Source organism: Helicoverpa zea, chromosome 26 (assembly GCF_022581195.2).
Source record: "Helicoverpa zea isolate HzStark_Cry1AcR chromosome 26, ilHelZeax1.1, whole genome shotgun sequence".
In the NCBI taxonomy this organism is placed as follows: domain Eukaryota; kingdom Metazoa; phylum Arthropoda; class Insecta; order Lepidoptera; family Noctuidae; genus Helicoverpa; species Helicoverpa zea.
In genome coordinates, this window is record NC_061477.1 from 4,133,459 (window position 1) to 4,150,281 (window position 16,823).

Genomic DNA, 16,823 nt, shown 5'->3' on the forward strand with positions numbered 1-16,823 from the left:
TCTAATAGGTACTATAATGCTTTGTGTAAATTGGATAATTGGATATTAAGAAAAATTAAGGTGTCGATCTAAATCTTAAGATTTAGAGATAGAAAAAAATTATGACAATCAGAAAAAAAATATATAAAAATGCTTGTTTCACTATGAGTCTTAAAGTAAAAAAGATAAAAATGCTATTCAGTATTATACAAGTATTTCGCAAGTAAACTGTAAAGATTAACAAATTTAATAGCTTAGCTATCAGATATCACAATACATCAAATATTTAATTTGACTTGTATCACCAATAATCCTTTCTTTCTAAACAGGATAACTCCAACGCAGGATCAGAAACGGACCTCCATCCGACTCTCCACCTGACATCCAATCTAGGTCTTCCTCTAGCAGGTCCCGTACCTCTTCCCGACTCAGGTTATGACAATGAGCTCATGAAACAGTACCAGCGATACAGTGGGGATTTCAACCAACCCATCAGTAATCTGAATTTTAAGGTAAGACTGATTTATGTACGTTTCCTATATTCGATCTATCTATTGTATTGGTGAATAGAGATAGGAGTTTGGACGGATGATGGAAAAATGAGCGGAGATGCCATAAGGCAGGTAGGTCAGGCGCCTTTTGCTAGGTCAAATACGTACAGTGGGCGTGACCAAAACGATAACAACAAGACTACTGAACAAACTGACTATGACAAGTGAACTAATGGGATGTTTTTTAGACATAGAGGTATCTGTCAAAGATTTTTGATTTTATCAAAAATGAACGGGATTCAAAGAAAGCGTATGAGAGTAGAGCCTGTAAACTTCCTCGTCCCCCGAACATCCTAATTTTGGCGTCGCGAGGCTACGTTATGACATCTCCGCTCATCATTTTGTTCTCCATGGCAATTTGACATTACTTGTATGTCAAAAATATATCTTTACTAAGTAAAACAACAGATTTAAGTTACGCCAGATTTATTGTTAGAATGCACGAAGTCAGTGTGTGTGGAATTAGAAATTAAATATTCAGGCTTTGGGCGTTACAGTGGAGTGGTGCGATTTTCTTTAGATTGTGTTCTAAGGCTGAAATATGGAGTAACTGTGTATGAACTGCCGTAAGATTGAAAACCTAGAAGGAAGAAGATTTTTAGATTCAAAATACTGATAAGTTATCTTAGCAACCCAACAAAAAAGACAAGTTTTACCTCCTAGTAGATGTCCAAAGCAAAAATTTGCAAAAATTTGTGAATAGGAAATTCCCAGCTCACGTTCAAATAATAATTCTGTTCCAAGTCTCTTTTTTTCTGAAAGTACACCTCAACCTTCCGTAACACGACTCTAGTTTTAAATTTTTAATTCCCTCTCGCAAACAAATGGCTGTCGGAATTTTATTCGACCAAACCTTCGCAAGTAAAACCATATAAAATGTTTCTTGGGAAGATGTAATTTTATACGTGGGTTGAATTTCAGTTAGCAAAGCATAACAATGCTAAATTATGAGAAAATAATAATACGAGACCGTTGTTACATACTGAACTGTACTAGAAATGTAAAAGCTTTCTCAATTTTCGTATGTACATACCTTCTACGCCGGATTTTATAACGAACTTGCTCTCTTACTTTACGCGTACAAAAATGTTCAAAAGGACCTTGTTTCAGATGACTCAAATCTAATAAGAACTTTCATTTTCGTAATTCCAGAAATAAATTAAGAATCATGAATTATGATGAGAAATGTTTCGAAGTAGAAATTGTGTTTTTGTATATCTAGGAAATAAATCTAAGGTTCGGCCGTAATTAAAATACGTTTCCCAGAATAAGGTATTACTTTTAGTTTACTTTGACGTGATACTAGGTCAGAAATAGAGATGAGTTTTTGGTAGATTTTAGAAGATAATTTTAGAAAAAATATTCAAGTGATGAAGAGATTTTCATTAAATAAATAATTATGCTGACGACAATTGACTTATATGATGATGGTGTTGATGAAATAATCATAACTGCTGTGGTATAAGTGTTATCAATTACCACGCTGAAATTACCCATATAGTAGTAGTTTCGAAGCTCAGCATTTAGGGACAAAATAATTTGATTTGGTTTAAAATAGCATGATCAAGTAACTGTTTTTGCTGAGGAGTTTGTTGCGCTACTTCTTTTTATTATCTAAAACATATAGGGACTGGTGAAGGATGGGCGTATTGGACTGACTGTTGTTGATTTTGAGGTTTCATCAAATCTTAAAAGTATCTACCACAAGATTTTTAACACTATTCCATCTTTCAGCATCAAAACCAAGGCAACGGCTACGTCCCATACGTAGACTATTCCCGGGACTACGCTCCACCCGTGCCTTCTGATTCCCTCTCCGGGTCCTTATCAAGAAGTACTGATGGATCTACGTATCCTAGCCACTGTGGGTCCTTGCACCGACAGCAGAGTTGTGCCAGACTTGGGGGCGTTGTTGGTCCTGATGGTAAGTTTGATTCTAGAAATGGACTGGAATATAAGATTAGGTGATTGTGAACCTGTTTTAGTAGCAAAGTTTTAAATACATATCATATTTAAATCCATTACGTTTATGTTTTCTAATCTCTTAAAAAACAATTTCGATTTCCATTCAAACGTAATCTCGATTCAATATTTTATTGCCACCAGCTTAGCTAGGATTCCAATTATTGCGACTGGAATTCTCAGGTCTCGAGACGTTTTTGTTTTTTAACTAGATTAGTTGGGTTTCCAGTAATCCTCTGCGGGAAATAAATAGAGCATTCCTTTGAGAACACGCTCAGGTATTGTCCTTTTAAAACGGATTACGAGGCACATTCTTGCACTTCTAATTGAATTAATTGAAATATTTTGCTTGTTTAGATTAAATTTTCTTGTGGATTCGTTTCAGATTTTCTTTAATAGTTTGTTTATATTGTTTGAGATCTACTGTTTTGGATAGCCAAAGGGTTGATTTAAAGTTGTATTACAAGAAGAGACTGCCTCGTTGGTCTAGTGGTCGCAAGCGCGGCTGCTGTGCGCGTGGTCTCGGGTTCGATTCCCGGGTCGGGCCGAAATCGCTTTGTGGGTTTTCTTAAACTTTCACAAAGCAGCCCGTAGTCTGGAAGTTGGTGAATAATTCACCCGTGCATCGGAGAGCACGTAAATGTCGATCCTGCGCCTTATCTCTTTCCGGTCGTGTCGGATTGCCGTCCCATCGGGTTATGAGAGTGAAGGAATAGGGAGTGCACTTGTGTCTGCGCAAATGCTCGTGCACAATAATATGTCCTGCGCAGCTGGCTGATCTCCTTAAGTGAGAGCAGCCGCCGTGGCCGAAAACGACCGTGGACGCCATTATTACAACAAGAGAATGCTGTTTTTAAATAGCTTTCTTTAATATGATAACTAATTAATAACTTACATTAAGGCACGATTGTCACAAAAAGAACCGTCGGGAGCTCTAAACAGTTCTTGTACTTAAATAGTCCATTACAAAATATTACTAATAAATAAAAATATACTAGATTCATTGATATGAGACTAAAATCAAAGATACAATAACTTCTTATATATTGAAACAGTATAATTGAAAAGTATCAGATAAAAGAATCATACTAACAATCATAAACAGCACAACCTTTTATGGGTATTTTTGAAAAACCTTGTATATATAAGAAGGAAGAAAAAAGAAATTAACGCCATGGTTCTCCCACAGTAATACCAATGTCAGGACCTGGAGTAGTCCTCACAGGAGAAGATGTAAGATACGCCGCTACGTACGGCAATCCTTACCTAAGAGGCAGCGCTCCTGTCGGTGAGTCTAATATTCATTCCAATAAAAGAAGAATGGTGGTGGGTAATGTATCAAATGGGGTACAGAATTCAGTAGTCAGTCCATTGGTAGGACGGAATATGCCTTGTTTTTTTTATGATTTAAATCCAAATACCAATGCAGTAAATAAAATACAGTTTTTTGATCGACTTATGTCATGTAAGTTTTTTTTTTATATTTCGGATGGTCTCGGTTTAATATATCAGAATCCTTACTTATAGATACGAAAGTAACTCTGTCCATCTGTCATGCCAAAACTATTAAACCTTAATACGCAGATAGTCTAGAATTTGACAAAGTCTGCGGGGATGTGTGTGAGACTGTGGGAAATAGCTGATAACAAATATTATCATGTTTGTATAGTTGTAATAAATCGTGTTCTTCCACAGCATACTTGCCACAGATGAATACAAATCCTGTTGGAAAACCAGCACCGCCGCCATACTATTCTGTCAGAAATCCCAATCATCCTCCAGGTAAATTAAACTTCCATTTCATTGTTTATCATTTCGTGCCTAGCCTTTTCCCAAACTATGTATGTTGGGTTCGACTTCATACAGTTGAACACTATGCGTTCTATAAATGGAGCGATTACCTATCAGACCAACTCCACCTACTTATCCTGGGAACTCGATACCTATTTATTTAACATACCTTATGACAATTTTAATATTGTGGCAAGCTTGATTTAAAAAGACTTAATTTCTCTGTTCATTTTCATTTTTGCTTTCACAATCCTGATCTACATGTGGAATTGCGTTTCGTAAAAATTAAAACACATTAACAGCTCTCGCTGCTTTGCATAATAATATATGATCATCTTTTAAATTCAAGTATGCAAATGTTTCTTCGTCAGCCTTTTCAAGTAATAGTTTGAACATTATTTTCCCTTTAGCAATGCCATCAGTCACGTCACCGTCATCATCATCATCTTCGAGGCCGGTCACTAGTCCAATGGCGTCTTCATCGTCTACTAATAGTGGCGCACAGCCTCAAGTAAGTTTATAGTGATTTAACTTTTATATTTTTGCGAACTTATAATTCAAAATTACTTGAACTCAGGAATATTTATGTCATGCTCTCTGTGCAAGTCCTAGTACTGACTCTAAGCCCTGAGTGCGTTTGCCCTATCGAGAAAATATTTATCATGTTTTTGCAACAGGATTTTGCAATGCCGAAGCCTGTTTGTTGACCTGTTTGTAGGGTCTTGACTGACCCTGAAAATTAAAAAACCTGAGGTCATTTGTGCAAGTTTCAGGGATCTAAACACTGTTCCGTCATTTATTACACTATTTTATTGAAACATAGATTGTAAGGTTTTATTTTGTTTACTAGGTGCCTAAATCGTCTTCGGGAGCTCTGTATATTCTTCCGCCGTCCAGTCAAGGAAATTTGCAGTCCAATCAGATAACCACCAAAGGTATGTTGTAGCAGGTTTTATTAAAATCTAAAACATTTTGAGCAACTAAGGGCGCCTCCAACAGATATCTGTGGAGATCTAAGGGGGAGGCCTATGTTTAGCAGTGGACGTCCTATGGCTGAGATGATGATGATGAAGGCCGGGTTTCACTGGTTACTGATAAAGTATTAGTCAGTTAACTGACAGATAATTCTATCTTCCAGATACAAGCTGTTTGTAATTTTTCATTAGATTAATCCGAATCCGAGGCTTGTGAAACCAAAAGTTTATCTGTCAGATTGATAGACCATCAGAGACTAAAAATCGATTATTGGACGTTGGTGGGCAGCCTTATACATAAAATGGGGATATTGAACTGAAAACATGAAAGAGGCAGATAGGATACATTAAAAAAAATATATAGGAAGGAATTGCCGGCAACAGCTTGTCACAATAAAAATAAATTGCACCCGAATAATCATTATGAAAAACCCAATATTTTTCATGGAAATGCATTTTATTAATATCTTTTTTCATTACAGGTAATGGTAACCAGTTGAACGCTGGGACCCACGTTTAATAAATTCACGAGTAGTTAGGCGAAATACATGAAATGTTTAAAAATTTAATCAGTATATAGATATTTATATGATATACGTAAGCTTGAATATACCTAAATCTCGTGTCTAAGACACTGTGTGAATTTTTGTGATTATTATTTTCTTGAGCCGACATTAAACTGAAGAAATACATATAGTATCAGCCTTTTTTTTATAAAAATGGTTTTCCAGAGGCATAACTTTTCTTGCTTAATAAGTGTGAAAAATAAGATTTAAAATTTTCGTTTATTTTGAACTACTTAATTTTTTTTTGAATAATTAAATTCTAATGAGAACACGTTGTAATTAAAAATAAAACTACTTTTAACGTCGGCCCAAAAATAATAAGAAAAAGTTTTTAATAAAAAAGATGTCTCTTTAGTATACTTCTCACGACTTTAATTACGTCAAAAGTTTGACAAACGAGCCTAAAATTAAAAAGCTTTAAGTGTTCATGTCAAAGAAAAAACTAACTTAAGTTACTTTCATTTAAGTTGTATATTTTTAGGTTTAAAATTAGCCATTATAATTTTTACACTGTATAAAATTTTAATATTGATATAATCTAAGCTGTGTTCTTAAATGATAGAATCTTTTTATTGAAATTAATAAAAAAATTAGTAATTATTTTACATTTTTCTTTGGAAAAAATATAGTCAATTAAGTGGTCAATGTTAATTTTAATAATATTTTAACCTCGGAATCTCGATTTTACTTTAATTCCTGAAACGGAAAGTAGAAATAAGAAATGTATTAAGATATAAGGATACTTGATTTTGAAAATGTTAAGTAATTTGTGTAAATATCTTCGGAAAACCTTCTGACTGAGACTGAAAATTAATTTTAGATTAGTATTTGATTTAGTCGCTATGTAAATACTAAAAACATAATTATCTATAATCGTGTTTGTTCCGTCATTTTAATAAGTTTCCATTTTTTTTTGTTTTATTTTTACTTTTTAAATAATTTTGACTTATTTCAGTCACAGTAGGTTACTACTCTTTATAATATTTTTAGTAAAAAGTAAATGTTTTTTCTTATTTTATTTTTTTATAGTTTTTTTTTTAATATAATAATTGTGTAGTCCAAAGGTTTGTAGTAGATTATTTACAGAAAACAGTTTTGCATTTGACTGTTCATATTAATTAATTTAGAACTATTTGTACTTACTGTTAGATAACCTAAAGTTTTTGGAATCGGTTACGAAATAAAAGCAAGATTATTAAATGGTTTTGAAGAATTTGGTGTCTTTTATTTACGAACTTCGTTTCTGAAAGAAAAATATATCGTTTGGTGAAGCGTGAATTACTTTTTTCAAAAAAGATATTTTTTAAATAATAAATTTAACAAATAAGTTATTTTTCCCACATCTTAAAACATTACTTCGCTTATTTTCATATAAAAGGTCACACAATTGGTTCGTGTCTAGTGCTTCACAAAGACGCTCGCTGTGACCAATAGATGGCGTCCGTCCAACGTCAACGACGGCCATAGTTGGTACTCTTCCCGCCGCGATTCGCATTGTGTCGAATATACACAGCTCTGCGTTAATAATTATTCACTATATATATTTTTTTAATTTCTGTGGATAAAAAAACTTTTTACAAAAAAATAAAACAGACTCCCAAAAACACTGAAAAGCAAAAAAAAACTATTCTTAGGTGCATCGGCCTAGAAGTCAGTGTCTAATGGATGTTCCTGAGTTTATACGCCACCGACTTCTTAGAATTTTTTTTTTGCTTTTCAGTGTTTTTGGGAGTCGGTTTTAATTTCTTGTAAAAAGTTTTTCATTTTTGGCTTTTCAATAACAAACATAGTTGTCACTATCCGCATTTATGGAAAGTTCTCATCAATACAATATAAGCCCAAACACGAGGTAGTTTACATATTCAGTTAGTATATTTACGTAGGTACAAAAAAAAACATAATCAGGAAACCGACACGCCTGTAATCCACAACCTGGTAACCGGAAAAAAATAATTTTACAAAAATATATGATAAAAATATTATCAAAGACGTTCTCGAGGCTTGGCACGCCCTTATCTATAAAGGGAACAAGCTGATGAGAGTGGAAAACAATGGGGAACGGGCGAAGCTGCGGATGGCCACTTGTGCACTTTCTCGTGATAAGTGCTCTCAGCCTTTTGTATCGAACAATGGATCTTTGACGAATGTTTAGTGAAAAAACTTTAATGTAGGTTACCACTTCCTTGTTGTTAGAAGTTTTTTTTTTTAATGTGTCATGCGTTGTTTAATTAACAGGTATTATTATATTAGGTCTTTACCTATGAAATTGCCGTTCTGCGGTAATGGCCATTTCGAATCATAATATTTTTTGTTTGGCTAAGAATTGTAATTTCAAATTAATTTTATCAAATAACCATGGAATTCATCTTCCAAAAGTAGTCATTAGTTTATTGATTAGTGCTACATTGTCATCGCATTTCAATCTTCTTCTTCATCATGGATACGTTAAAAAATCAAGTAATTATGGAATATGAGCACCGTGGTGCAGCAACGCGGCACAAGCGGCACGTAAGTGTGGGTCCACACTGCAAGCGCGGTGACTGGAGCCTAGGCGGGCGCGGCGAGCAGTGGCGTCGGGTGGCCACAGTGAAGGCGCGAGCTCTTGTAGCGGTGTGACGTACATCAGGAGTGCAACACTTTGACTTATAAAAAATTGTTCTTTTATTTCACTCCATAACTTTCTTGTTATTGTGCGATTATTGTGGTGTGGATGTTTGCTTTGCCAGATAGGTGGTTTAGATTGAATTGCACTTATGAACGATTCAGTATTCACCGCCATTTTTTAGACAAACGAATATAAATGCACATACGCCGAACGACAAGATCGAACTGGTTTGTTACCCCCGCCGTCCGCGCATTGGGTCGCTCGATGACTAGGCCCGTAGTGTGGCCAGAACGCGAAGATACGAACGCGTTTGAAACTTACGCTCGCTGTGTCGCTCAGTCCCATCGCACTAGGCTTCCGCCTTAGTCACTTCAATATGGACGCAAAGGCGCGTTTCATATGTTTGATATTTCGCGCCCGTCGTCGCAACCGCGCTAGGCTCGTAGTGTGGACCCACACTAACATCAACAACGTTTACGGAGCTAACACTGCTAACTAAAGCACCACCTGTTATTGGTGTGCTCGCTTCCGTTTTGGAAATTTCGACCTGAAAGTTGAACCGAAGACTTTGGTCGACAATGATGAATTAAAGGCGATTGTGGAAGCTGATGATACACAATCTACGACCAAAGCTTTCGACGTTAGCGTCAAAACAATATTGATCCAGTTGCGTAAAATTGGCAAGGTAAAAAAGCTTGACAAATGGGCGTCCCACGAACTCAATGAACGCTAGCGCGAAGTACGTGTCGAGACGTGCCTTGCACTGCTCAACAGACACACAAATGAATTAATTTTTCCGTCGTCCGCCAGTTACCAGACCTTGCGCCCACACACTACAACTTTTTCCAGAATTTGGATAAGTTTTTGTCGGGTAAAAAATTCAGTACCCGAGAGGCAGTAAAAAATGCCTTTGAACAAATGATTGCCTCCCGTCCAGCTAATTTCTTTAAGAAAGGCATCAATTCACTGCCACTGCGTTGGCAAAGAAGCATTGATTGCATGGGTAATTACTTTGATAAATACAAATAAAAAATTACATTGAAAAAAAAGTTTAAATTTTTTCATACAAAACGGCAATTTCATAGGTAAAGACCTATTATATTGAGAGTTATGTATGACACATCAGCTGCTTTTCGATTATGCATTAAAATATTTACGAAAAATTACCTAGGGCCAAGTATACCGACAAAATAGGCGACCATGTTTCTTATAACTTACTTGTACGTGAATATTCATAGTCAATAGTTGTTTTAATAAAACTAACATTAATGTTAGTAATCTGAGAAAAATAAGTTCTTAGATAATAGGCCCTGGGCCCTGGGAACTGTTAAAAGCAACTTCTCAACCAGAAACATGAAAGAAAACAAAATTTATCTCATAACACGAGTAAACCCACAACCAACGAGCTTCTTAATAAAAATACCTGAACAAAAGATAGAGTAAGACCTACCACAACATCAGATGAGCTCTGACCTTATTTATATAAGCATTGAACCATACTCTGGCTTACCCCGAAGCAATATAGTGGATGTTTACGTTCAATCTAGACTGCGTGCTTCAGGCAATAGTTATGAAAATAGGATTACTGTCTCCGTTTGGCCTTTGTTTCAGATAAGCACGACTGTTTTTGGGTCTTTTTGTTAATTGAGATCTTTTGGACGGTATTTTTGGCAGGTTTCTGAAAGTATTCTTCTTATTTTTTGGTTTATAGGTATTTCACAAGTTTTCGCCCGTAGTTTCATCTGCATACTGAGAGACTTACTTCTCGCATATGGATAAAAAATAGTTTTTATGTCAATCTGATATATAGGCGTTTTAAGAGAATCCATCCTGTAGTTTTTCGTGATAAAAATACAAATACTCTCAAATGCTTTGACTTGTAAAAGTGAGAGTTTTCAACCTGTTGCAAAATAATAATTTATTTATCTTTTCAGATCATATTTAAATCTTTACCGTTTTTCGCAGTAATAATTCTACTAGGATGTGTTAATTTTATTTTTCCCAATTCATTTTTATACTTCCCCAAATTAATGTATATTTTTTTAAAGATCTTGTTAAAAATATTCCATTATGGTAGCTATAATTTTGTTGATGAAGGAAAAATTTTAACACTTTAATGATGGAAAAGGTATCCCTGGGGATGCAATTCATAAGATAATATTTATTGACATTTAACCTTTGAGTAAAAAAATAGAAAATATCCATTTCATTTTTTCTTTAGAAAACAAGCAAAAAAACAGCCGATTTTATACTAGACTATAATTTAGAAAATCGTTGTAGTTATTGGAATTTTAACGGTAGTCAGTATTTAAGTTGAAAGTTACACGAATTAAATACAGGCATTCAAAATATCAGTTTTCGAAAACCATTTTTACTTACAACAAGAACAATTTAAAACTGCAATCCATGCAAGCTTGAAATATATACCAAAATTAACATTAAAATAATATTAAACTGCAATTCAGAACCGACTAAAACATAGATTTAGGTTATGAATTCCGTTTTGCTGCTGGCAACACTATCAACCGGAAACGGATGCTAACAACACAATTCCGAATGCGGAAATGCTGTGTTTGCTACCACTTCCTGTCATGGGGATGTGCTTTGTAGTGGCAACACAAAAAATATTCGAAACTTTGATCTATGGGCTAGTACTTGTTAATATTTATAGGTCAGAACTGGACTGTTAAGTTCATAGTCAGGTAGAAGGGAGAATGTTGCTATCATTGTAGAAGCAACATAAAATTACCACCTTCCTAGCCTTTTCCCAACTGCGTTGGGGTCGGCTTCCATTCTAGCTTAAACATAAAAATCATATCGCCTTTTCTATTTCAAAAAATCATAATCTGCCTAGCCTTGCCTAGTCGCTTTACAGTCTTACTGAATGCAGTTGAATATCAATACCAGCTGAGTACATGGAGTGACTGCCTATCTGACCCACTGAGCTGGGGAATTCGACACTTCTTGGTAAGACTGGTTGTCAGATTTTCTGGCTTCTGAGTAGCCAATTTAAAAATTACTTGATTTCGTATCTTGCTTACCGGAAATCCCAACCTAACCTCAACAACTTTGTATCTCAAAGACACTAATATCTAAACATCCAGAATCCTAGCGATTCAAAGTCAAAGTAGCCTAACTACAATCTAACTAGGACATCTAGTCAACAAACGTTCAGACAAACAGTTACTATTTAACTGAGATATTTACTCTGGACCAATACTCTAATGTATTCTACTTGGAGTACTATTGTTCTGGATTTACATACATTATTAAGCATGTACTATATTCTGTCTAGCTGTCTCATAGGCAGTTTAGTAATACCTATTTATATTTTAAAGTAAATGCCTTGTTTAATCTGTGTAAAAACTTACTGTACTTTTAAAAATACTAATTACACGCCCTCTTATAAAGGCACGTAAAAACCATTACAAGACTTTTCTAACAAGTCCAAAGCAGTCACGATGTTCCATCATGAATTTCCAGTTCATATCTTCCGGCTCCATCATGCGATCAATTCCACAGTACCATATTAATGTATTGTCATCAGAACTACATACAGCTGCTAATTTTCATGACGCTTCAATCCCTAGAAGATGACATAACAGTTAATATAGTAACTAAACATACAGGTCGACCTAATTATAAGCGTATTAAAAATATCCTAATGTTTTTTAGGATATCAGAGATCAAGCATTCGTTATCTATTTTTTTATTATCTGAGGTTCAGAAATCATTAGACTTTATAGTAGAGGGATCAGACAGGAGTGTCAGACTAGATAAACCAGGTGACTAATCTTATTAGCAAATACCCTTAGTACTCCCGAACAGTGCTGTGTTAGGAGTTAGACTGGAGTTTTCTGAATCAAATGTCACTATCAGGTTGGTAAATCCAAACCGACGACTAAACATTGGAACGACTTCCAAGTATTCATACAAGTTGACAAATCCATATAAGTATAGGGACAACTCAACTTTATTTTTGACCAGCTGTTTACCCGCGGTTTCACCTGCGTTCCAGGGAAACTTCTTCCTATACTTGAATAAAATATAACCTATGTTATTCAGGGATAATGAAGCTTCTCAATCACTGTAAAATATTTATTTAAATTCGTTCAGTACTTTCGGAGCCTCAGGGATATAAACAAATAAACAAAAAATATACTGTAGAAATATAATAGTATAGAAAAGATCAGTGTTTTTTTTAACAATATATTCTGCTTAACTTAGTAGCCAGCTTTCATCATACTTTCAAAGTCTCAGCTACAATCAAAAGTCTTAACACCACTTCTTCTATCTTAACCCTTTCAAACCCAAATCTTCATAATACTCAAAAATCCCCGCCCACAATCATAACTTAAGCCGAATGCACAAAGACGATTTACAAGATTCTCATAAGACAAAGGCGCGTATATTTTAGGCTGAGCACACGGAGTGAGAAAAGATGAGCGGAGATGCCGTAATGCAGGTAGATCAAGCGCCTTCGTCTAGGTTAAATACGTACGGTAGCCATCATCAAAACGATTACTTAGGAGTGAACTAACGAGGAAATCATCAAATAACCCCTCTCGCTATGGTTTAGCAGCCTGAGGGAGAGTCAGACTCTTACTGGCTAAAACCCATCATCCATCATGTTCCTTCTCAAACCCTTTAACCTTGTTCCTTGTCAACGATTTCTGGTATTACAAAAATTGCTTGGAAAAGAAGGTGTATATTGATGAAGGCCACGTTTCTCGTCCTCCCCACACCCACATTTTGGCGTGCTACTTTCTTAGGAGATTTTCCGTTATGGCTTATCCGCTATTTATTTGTTCTTCTCAGGCTGAGAACACACGTAAATCACGGGTAGCATCATCGGCGTAAACAGAGACATTGTGCTGGGCCAATCTCAGTTGCTGTTTGGTATTAATCAGACTATTGTACGCTTGACAATGGACTGCGGAGTTTGAGTAACGTCTTGGTGTGAGCTGAGCGATTTTTGTACAGGCTTTGGTAAAACTAATAGGTAAGGTGATTTTTTATAGAGAATTAAGTTTAATTGAGGTAATTGATAAATGGAAGTTTATGACAATAACTGGAAGGAGAGACAGACAACGAAGTCTTACAGGTAGGGCCTCGATTTATCCTTTGAGCTTTACCGGAACTGCAACAAATAAAATGTGAAAAACTATAAATTATGCAGTTATTCATTTAATTATGAAACTAATTTCACTTGAAAATTCGTCTAAGTCCTGAGGGAACTCCCGCATCCCGATACAAAGTAGCCTAACATCATCTCCAGAGCACCTATCTCCATGCCAAAATTTCACTCAACTCCGGCAACACACAAAAAAAACACATATCCTTTTATAATAATTTATATTCATACAAATCTATAAACAAAGGCCTTGCAAAGCACATTCCCGCTTACACTATAACCCCGCCTTCTACTCGCTAGTATTACTATTTGATAAACCGTCTTGATTGCGACGAGACAATGTTTAATTAAAAAACTGAGTATCGATTTCTACTGGCTTGTTGATATAGGTCGATATGTCCTTTTTGTATCGTGTGTAGAGAGCGATAGGCGTTTTTTTTTCGATTTGGTTTCTAGGGAAAAGGATTTCTGTAGCAAATGCAGAAAAAAAATCCTTGGTAGAGGTTAAGATGAAGGTAATGTGCTTAAGTACCTGAATTAGCTGATTCTGGAGATTTTTCTTTAAAAAAATTTTGACTGATTTCAAGCCTTCATGAACTTATTGATACTTGCAAAATTCGATTAGTCAAATGAATAGAAATTTTCTCACTAAAGAAGACGGTTGCAGCTGCTACTAAACTTGGAAATGAAATAATTAAAAAATAAATATAAAATGCCACTTCAGTAAAATAAAATTTAACATCAAGCGTATTTAAAAGGCTAAAGATAAACAACGCGAACGCACGTCAATATATTCAATTAATTTAAATTTAAGCTCAATTTACCCTGGTTACGCTATAACTTAAGTTAACTTAATAATTAATAACCACGATACCGGAAATATGAAACGGCGTAAGGGACATTTGGTCCAAAATGAGTTATATATATCGTTGGATTCAAATTTTTTTTCTCTATCGATTGGTATACTTAAAATCTCTCCATCTCAAAAAATGTCCTTTCCACCACATATTTTTAGTAGGTCAAGACCATTTTATTTTTCAAAAAAGTGGTTTATATCGGGTGTGTCGTTCACAATCACATTAAATGAAATGCTTTAATATCCTGGTTAATATAGGTCGATTAACACAAAGAAAAAAGAAAAATGCGGAAAAATAAAAAAAATGTTTTTTTTTTTTAAAGTAAATAGAATAAAAATGAGCGAAAATTAGAACACCATATAAAAGTCAGTCATTACCATAGATAGAGTTCGCACCTCTCATCCCGGCCGCCGCGCTGGACCAGGTAGACACCATGGGCGCCGGGTGTCGCGAGATGACTCCCGGCCACCGTAGGCGTGGGTCTGTGGGCGGTGAGTTCGGGTGGCTCATCGTCCCTCTGTCTTTCTAGACGACAGACCCGTGTCGACGGCGCGCGTTGTTCCACGCGCTCCTCAAAGAGATGTCAGCAACCCCAGCGGGGCCCAGCAGGGCCAAGGCCTGCCGGGGCTGCGGGTTGTTCGAAAGAGATACCGCGGCCCTGGTACATAAAAGGCCTATGACGGAACACGACGATTTTAGTCAGTAAAAGTCTGACACTCCCTCACCGCTGCTAACCCACAGCGGGAGGGGTCATTTGATGATTTTACGTCGCTAAAAAAAAAAAAAAAAAAAGTCATTACCATAGATGTAATATACTAAACAAGATTGCGCACGCTCAAAATATATATTTACGAAAATGAACTCTATTCCAACGCAATAAGGTACTAAATTGGTTGCATAATACATAGAGGCAAATCCGAGCCGAGAGGGCTAGTTAGAACGGAGGCCGTTTGTCCCTTTCTAACACCTTGCCAGCATAAAAAAATGTTGTGATCAACAGTTTTGTCTTCCCAAAAAAACAATTGAATCACTTATATTTTTATCTTATTTTAACAATTGTAAGTCAACAAATTAATAACAATCGCATTAATTTATTCGTATTTATTCTTAAAACATAAACAACATAAATTTTTATTTTGCTTTTTTTTTATTTTCTAGCGGTAACCCTGAACATTCTTGGCGCGTAATCAGCATTTAAAATGATAAAATGAAAGAAACTATTAAAGTGGTGAAAAAGTGTTGCGTTTATACTTGTAAAAGTGAATCCTATGGTGATTGCAATATATCGTTCCACGGGTTAGCTAATAATAACATTTTCGTAAATCAAACAACTAGGGTGCCCATGAATTCTTGTAATGAGTCAAAATATGGGTGATGGATTTTAAAACTGTTGTACTATTGTTATAGCTTCCCAAAAAATGAAGAAAGGCGACATAAACGGCTCAGCAGTCTATGTGTGAAGCAAAAATACAAAATAAAACAGTCTTCACTTCGAATCTTCCTGCTTTTATACTGCTATTTACCGCTAATTATTAAAAGCCTATATTAGTATTTTAAGGTCACAAACTGCGTAAGTTAAAATTTCAATACCAATCTGTGTTTTATAATCTTAGCAAATTCGGATTTGTCTCACATAGCTTAATCTCATAGTCACCCTATTAGAAAGGGACAGACGGCCTCCGTACTAACTGTTTCACTCTGCTCGTTTTTTGGGTAAAATTGCGCAGTCCTGTTTACTATATTATGTCTATAGTCATTACAAACAACTGAAATTCTCCCTTGAAAACTGACAGCTGTCAACTGATGTCTGACATTCGATACTCCTAACTTTATCTCTGCTTTACACATGATGTTGTAAATAATAAAAACGAAAAATGACTCCTGTGGTTAAAGCACTGAATGGATTAGGTTATTATTTTTACAATTCGCCATAGAATATCATAAAGTATATACGGTAGGATTTAATGTGATTATAAACGACACGTGTAACGTAAGTCTCAATGCTCACACATTTTGTTTACACACTTTTTATGTAAAACTTATAGTTAAAAAGTTATCGTCGGATTTGTGAAAAAAAAAGAACTTATTTTTGCTCTCCTCAAAACCTGAGTTTTGTCCCTTACGCCATTTCATATTTCCGGTATCGACCATTGCACACGATGTGCATTAACTTATATACTTTCAGCCTGAATTCGGGTCGCGAACATTAATTCAATTAGTACACCGCTCCGGGAATTAAGCTAACGTGAAGTATAGATAAGTTAACATGTTTATTTACTCCGTTTTTCATTGATTAATTAACGGGTTTAATCAAAAGAGCAAATTGGAAATTTTTTCAATTTTTTACTCGTTGTTTTTTTGCAAGGCTTATCTTTGTTGCATGCCATGTTGGCTATCATATTAC

At 35.4% G+C, this 16,823-nt stretch overlaps 1 protein-coding gene across 1 annotated transcript in view; it reads left to right on the forward strand.

The window, feature by feature from the left end:
• Positions 1–7,036, forward strand: part of LOC124643025 (irregular chiasm C-roughest protein-like) — a 103,436-nt gene extending 96,400 nt beyond the window's left edge. Inside the window, exons 16-22 of the mRNA XM_047181861.1 lie at positions 309–491; positions 2,265–2,454; positions 3,682–3,780; positions 4,188–4,274; positions 4,694–4,794; positions 5,134–5,218; positions 5,740–7,036. Coding sequence (XP_047037817.1) covers positions 309–491; positions 2,265–2,454; positions 3,682–3,780; positions 4,188–4,274; positions 4,694–4,794; positions 5,134–5,218; positions 5,740–5,777 — 783 coding nt within the window. The 3' untranslated portion in view covers positions 5,778–7,036. The remainder of the gene's footprint in view (positions 1–308; positions 492–2,264; positions 2,455–3,681; positions 3,781–4,187; positions 4,275–4,693; positions 4,795–5,133; positions 5,219–5,739) is intronic.
• Positions 7,037–16,823: the final 9,787 nt, after the last annotated feature.